The 6,372-nt window shown below is 27.7% G+C and overlaps 2 protein-coding genes across 2 annotated transcripts in view; both read right to left on the reverse strand.

The window, feature by feature from the left end:
• LOC100571213 (farnesol dehydrogenase-like) overlaps window positions 1-6,372 on the reverse strand; it is a 176,328-nt gene that overhangs the window by 33,103 nt on the left and 136,853 nt on the right. The gene's annotated exons all lie outside the window — the stretch shown is intronic.
• On the reverse strand, window positions 3,351-6,188 carry LOC100569922 (E3 ubiquitin ligase Rnf157). The gene is made up of 11 exons (XM_003248543.4): window positions 6,050-6,188; window positions 5,627-5,829; window positions 5,372-5,559; window positions 5,157-5,311; window positions 4,881-5,102; window positions 4,662-4,819; window positions 4,342-4,435; window positions 4,147-4,272; window positions 3,911-4,013; window positions 3,722-3,840; window positions 3,351-3,620 (listed from the first exon to the last, which is right to left on the reverse strand). The coding sequence occupies exons 1-11, from the start codon at window positions 6,140-6,142 to the stop codon at window positions 3,495-3,497; spliced, it is 1,587 nt and encodes a 528-aa protein (XP_003248591.3). The 5' UTR covers window positions 6,143-6,188; the 3' UTR covers window positions 3,351-3,494.

Below are 6,372 nucleotides of genomic sequence, written 5' to 3' on the forward strand. Positions count from 1 at the left end.
AATGGCTATAATGATTTATAACGGCGTTATGTATAAATATTTCGGTTATATTTAATTAACAGAATTCAGAAATAAAATGTTATAGATATTATAATGTAAATTCTAAATACAGCAATAACTAATAAGTATTTTCAAATTGAACAGTTTTTGACTTTTGTACAACACTAAATTATTTATATAACATGCATAGTTAATAGGAGCGTTTATAACTCATTAGTCCACACTATAATAGATATCATAGGAAACGTTCTGCGAAGGTACTTAGGTACTTATTTAGAAGAATCAAATTAAATAATAACTTTTCTCCTGATTTACCGTGTAATTGGACTTGTCAAATGTCAAAACAATTGAAAACTGAATTGTGGCGAGTTAAAATTAAATATATAAATATATAAGATTGATTGGTAAACATAATAATACCCGCATTATACATATTTTTTTTTTTTTTGGCAATCGGTAGGTACTTAATAATTCGAAACTGTAACGCGTTATTTTATAGAAATTACTTATCAAAAGTAATTTCCATTACATTTTCGTTACTTGGATAAAATTCTAATGAAATTACGAAACGCGTTACAAGCAAAGTAATGCCGTTACAGTAACGCGTTACTTCCGTTACGTTACTACCCAACACTGAATTCATTAGAACACTAAGATATAACTTTTATTAAAATAAAATATTCACATAATAGGTAGGTACGCTACATACATATTTACACGCATATATATATAAAAGTGACAAACAAATTAAACTAAAAAAAAAAAAAATTATCTCCAATATTCACTCGGCACAAATTCCGATCTCGATCTAGGTACCTACCTCCAAGTTGACGCCCAGTACGACGCGTGACGTCTGAATTAGGCTGTTAGTGGCAAAAGAATTTTCGGTGTTTTTCGAAAAATGTATAAAACCAGTAAAACCTCAGATATAAATATCGCCTCTCCTTTTAATAATATAATAGGTATCGAGGGTTATGCGAAAACGATAACACTCGAAAATGTTCACTCCTCAAGCGGAATAAGCCGCACAAGATGTTTTCACATTAAAAATTGTGGCTATGTATTTTTAATATTTTTCGACTGCCATTTTAAAAATACATAAAGAGTCTTGTATCAAATTTTCACGCTCTTTTACCCAATGAATAAAATTAGAAATTCAAAATTGTAAATGTCCGTAAACAGCTCAAAATGAAATATTTTCAAAATTGTATGGTGTATTAAAAATGCTAATATAAACATTTGGTGATTTGTTTTAGAGTTACACTAAAAACCAAAATCCGTACATATTCCCGTTTTTCATAAATTTTTCTTTTGTTTTCCCCGGCACTTTTGAAAACTACACAAAGTACCAACTAGATTCACTTTCCTATTAGAAAAGGTGCTATTGAAGAAAATCTTAACATTTACTGTCCTAAAAGGTTGATGACAGACATAAATAAAAAAAACACACATTGTTAAAATTAATAAAAATTCAAGAGATAAACTGATCTACCTGTTGATATGTAAATAATGAATGGCTCCAGAGATGATTGAATATTAAAAAATAATAGGTTTCCAGCCATTTTATAAAGTCATCTAAAATAATTTTTAGTTTCCCTCAGCTTCAATAATTTCTATTTCAAAAATGTTAAATAAAAAAACTCGCACAAGAAATTGGAAACCCACGAGTAGGTAAACCAACAACAGTTACTGATGTTTCGTGTTAAATTTTGTCAAGAATTTAAATCTGTTAGGTCAGTGCCCAGTGGTTTTCAACCTGTGCGTCGCGGCTCTCAGAGGCGTTGATCAAATGAGCCGCGTTCGAAAACTAAAAAAAATTGTAATAATTTAGATATATTAGATAGATCGGCCGATCGACAGATTTCGTCATTGAATAAAGTTGGATTGAATAATGTAAATTAATTGTTTGTTTTAAATTTGCGTATGGGAGCCGTATATTTGATTTTAAAATCAAAAGGAGCCGTGAACCCAAAAAGGTTGAAAACCACTGTGTTAGGTAATAATTTTTCACATTTTAACCAATATTATCTATTGCTCTGTACGGTACTACGGTGTACGATTATAATTATTGTGTCACTGTTACCTTATGTATAAGTATCAGCATAGGCGCAAATAGCGTTTGAGATTTGGGGGGGCTAATAGGGCCTTACTTCGATAATATTTAATAATCTTATAACAAAATGTAGGAAATGTTTGGGAGGGCTATGGACATTTTTGGGGGGGCTTAGCCCCTAAAGCCCCCCTTATTTGCGCCTATGAGTATCAGGCATGTGATTCATCAAGTTACAGTGAAAAAAAGGAGTGAGTAGTAACCACATTAAAAACAAAAAAAATTATATTTGCTTCTATGTATAAAATACATTGTAAGATATTATACATAATATAGTCAATAGTGTTTGGAAAAATTATGGTCATGTAGGTAATATCATTGATTATACATAGTATAATCAATGGTAATATGCAATAATACGCATAAAATCATAAAATATGTTTTATTATTATTGAATTATACAATATGAATAAAACATAAATAATACATGTAACATATTGTATACATAATATTACTAAGTTAAATTATGTATTTATACGTTATTGGTAAATTTTAATATTTTATTTTCCGAACACTTTGTAATAGTCAGTAGCGCGATCAGGAATCCTCAATTGGGTTGGGGGGAGGGGGCATAATCTTTATTTCGCTACAGAATAAGAATTATGAAGTTGTCATTGGACTACAAATGTCCACAAAGAATGCGTATGGGTCAGAAGAAATTAAAAGATGAATTTGGAAGCAGAATCACAGTAATTTATCATAGCAGAAGTTGTTTACAAAGGTCATATATGAGAGCAATCAGAAATTGAATTACTATTGAAAATGAAATGAATTAATTTAAGAAATGTATTGTGGATAAAAATTGAAATGGCCAGAGCTGAAGGGATAGGACTTTTGATGAATGTAAAATATTATGTATTGATGCTATTATCATTATAATTAAGTATTAACTACATAGGTTATCTTTGTAGCCCCAAAGTAATAAAACCAACCTTAGAACTGCTATTGAGTTTGTTAGGTTGTCTTTAAAAAAAAAATAAAAATGTTTGGTTAAGTTACATTATATGTCTTATGACAGATTTCTTTAATAGATTATAATATATTATACAATTTCATAGTGAGATTCATACACTAACAATATTTATAGTAATAATTTAACAATTTTAACTGTCTTTAGGAGCTTTATAACATAATACATTTTTTATAAAATTTACATATTATTAATACAATCTTAATCTTAGATATTACTTATTATTTTAATTTTAAATATACTTTAAAATAGTTATCTTATATAATTCAAAGTTTGTACAGCTACACACAGTTAATTATAATTAAGTTAGAGTATATATAAATAATGGAGAAAAAATTATTATACAAATAATAAATAAAGTAATAAATAAAAAACCAAAATTAATTTCACCAAATAAACTTGGTTTTCTTAAATTTATACAGGTGTAGTTTTTTCATAAGCAGCTAATAACAAACGAGAAGAACCAACTGAAGTATAACTTTCACCACTTGAACGTTGACTTACAGTACTCATTGGAGTGCCAGGTAATGACACTCTTTCCTGTATAAAACCAATGTTTTTTTTTAATGGGTTACAAAAAGATGTACGTAGTGTACTATGTAGTAAATATCAAAACTAAACAATAATATAATATTATTTACTTGAGATATTGATAGTTGAGGCTTTTCATTTTGATGTGTAACCAGCATTCTAGCAGCACATTCACCATAACACTCAGCATCTTCTGCGCCATGATTTAGTATAACATTAATTTCTTTTTCTAGAAAATAAAGGAATATTAACATTTATAATTTATTATTTAATAAGAAAACAATTTATTTAGTTCTTACTTTCAACTATTACAGGTTGGGGATGTTCAACTTTCTTTTCAATACTTTTTTCTGAGTCCAACAATGGAGACATTTTTTCTGCTTCACTATCTTCATCCTGAGTCTAAAAAATGTTTAAAGTTTGAAGTATACTCAACTATATAATATGGTTATCAGTTATATTTATATTATTAATATTTATCACTGGACAGTACTTATAACATTGTGTTATAATCTAAGTAATACTAAATGTTTACCTCTTCCTCAGGATTTGCTTTTTCATTAATTACTCTCACTTTATCTTTACACTTAATTGGAATTTTAGGTTTTATTTCATCTTTATTAGAAGCTTTAGATGATTTATCACTGTTAGATGCAGCTGCCTAAAAAAAAATTGAGTAATTAAACAAATATTTAATGAGAAGCTAAATTAATAATTCTATAATACATACGTTAGAACTTAAAGAATTATCACTAAGGCTTAATGATTCACCATGTGAATCAAGGCTGCACGATTTTTTTCTGGAAAGTCTGTCTAAACTCATTCTATAAAACAGTATTTTAAAATATTTTATGAGAAAATCAAACAGTTATTTTGTCTATAGACATAAATCATTAATTTATATTCTAATTAATTCAATACTTAAATAAATAATATAGTATACTTTTAAATGGAGTAAATTATTCAATGATAAACTTTGAAATAAAATTAATAAAAAATAAAATACTATAAACTAATTAATTAAAATTTTTTTTTTTGAACTTAACATACTTAGACATAGTGAGTCCAGCACATTGGCTATCAGGTGAAGATTCTAGTAAAGGATCACTTGGAACTTTAGTGGCATTACTATATCGTCGAAAATTTGGACCATTGAGAGCTTCAATTAAAGGAACAGTTTCATAGCCATAAGGAGTACGTAAATCAATCTATAAAGTTAAAAAATTTAAAAAAATATATACTTCAAATTTTATATTTGAATATTATTACTCTATGATTATTATCCAATGTTTTTTGTAAGGCTTTTATTTGTAAAAGAGCACGAAATGGAACTCGACATATTGGACAATTATTAGCTTGATATCGTAAAGAGTCTGCACATGATTGACATAAACACAAGTGACGACATGGTAAGATTAATGTGTCACGCATATCACTCATACAAATTACGCATTCTGAACTACCATCTTCTAAATCTTCATCTCCAGAATCCTTTAAGTATAAATAAATAAATATAAAATAAAAATAAATAAGAATGTTACCAACTTTTAGGTCGGGTGTTTTATTTTCAATGCCATATATTTCTTGCAGCAAGTAACATAATCCATCTACAAATAATTTTTGTTTTAAAGCTTTTAAAATGTAGGAACCATCTGAATATTGTTCAACCACTGCAATTGTGGTATGTGACTGTCGTGTTTCTAAAATGTATAAACTTAATAAAAAATGAAATTAACATTATACATTGAAGACTCATTTACCTTCAGAAGTATCATGAGCTACACAATGTATAGCAATTGGAATAACTTCTTTGTTAAATGCATAGGTTAAGTCCTCAGTACTGTATATACTAGGATCAAACATATGCAATGGTTGAATAAATTGTTGATTTGAACCTCGTTTATAGTGATAAACTTCAGATGTCATTGATGGATCACGACAGTTAAAACTAAACAAAAATCAAATTATTTAATGAAATATATCATACATCAATGATATTTAATATTCACACTTACGAAACCCCACTTGGTGTAAAATCTTCAGTGCAGAAATAATATATTGTTATTGAACAAGGTGAATCGCAATCAAAAGTAAATTCTATATTGAATATAGTTTTACCTTCTTCAGTACGTATAAAACGCAATGATTCTTTTCTAATATTTACCAAACTTTTTAACGGTTTAGTAGGTTCCCCTACCTCAGGGGGTGGGTATGGAAACTACATTTTTGAAAAAATTATATACAAATTATTATTTATACACAATGCTTTGCATATTATAATTCTTAAATTCTATAAAATAAAAAATATGGCTAATTGGCCAATTAAGATGGCAGGTGTTTGTATTATTTTAATATAGTTTAAGTAGGATATTTTCAACTTAAAAGGTTCAGAACTCAGATGAACTAGAACAAGAATATATGTAATTATATCTACTTACTGTAGTAGGGCATTTACTGAAAAAATTTAAATCCATATTTTCTCCAAATAAATACGCTTCTGGTTGTGGTGTATCAAATTTTTCACCGCCCATAATAAAGTGAGTGCTAAAATAATTTCCTGGAAAAATGTTTAAATAAAAACAACTATATAATACAGAAATATTATTGTTATAAAATAGGTACTATAAAAATGAATAAATAAATGGAAACTAATGAAAACTATTGATACATAGAAAAAATTATTCATATCAGTAATTCATACGTTTCTATTTTTTTAAATACATATGTGTTTACCAGGCGTACCCACTGCCAAACCCGCGGG

The sequence above is a fragment of the Acyrthosiphon pisum genome, chromosome A1 (assembly GCF_005508785.2).
Source record: "Acyrthosiphon pisum isolate AL4f chromosome A1, pea_aphid_22Mar2018_4r6ur, whole genome shotgun sequence".
Classification (NCBI taxonomy): domain Eukaryota; kingdom Metazoa; phylum Arthropoda; class Insecta; order Hemiptera; family Aphididae; genus Acyrthosiphon; species Acyrthosiphon pisum.

Bases quoted from the DNA above. Each gene is read 5' to 3' on its own strand.
- LOC100569922 (XM_003248543.4), bottom strand. From the start codon at position 6,142: ATGGGCGGTGAAAAATTTGATACACCACAACCAGAAGCGTATTTATTT. The intron at 4,820-4,880 runs GTAATAATATTC...TTAACTTTATAG, and splicing joins CATTGGATAATAATCATAGA to ATTGATTTACGTACTCCTTA. The intron at 4,014-4,146 runs GTAAACATTTAG...AACATTTTTTAG, and splicing joins AAGCAAATCCTGAGGAAGAG to ACTCAGGATGAAGATAGTGA.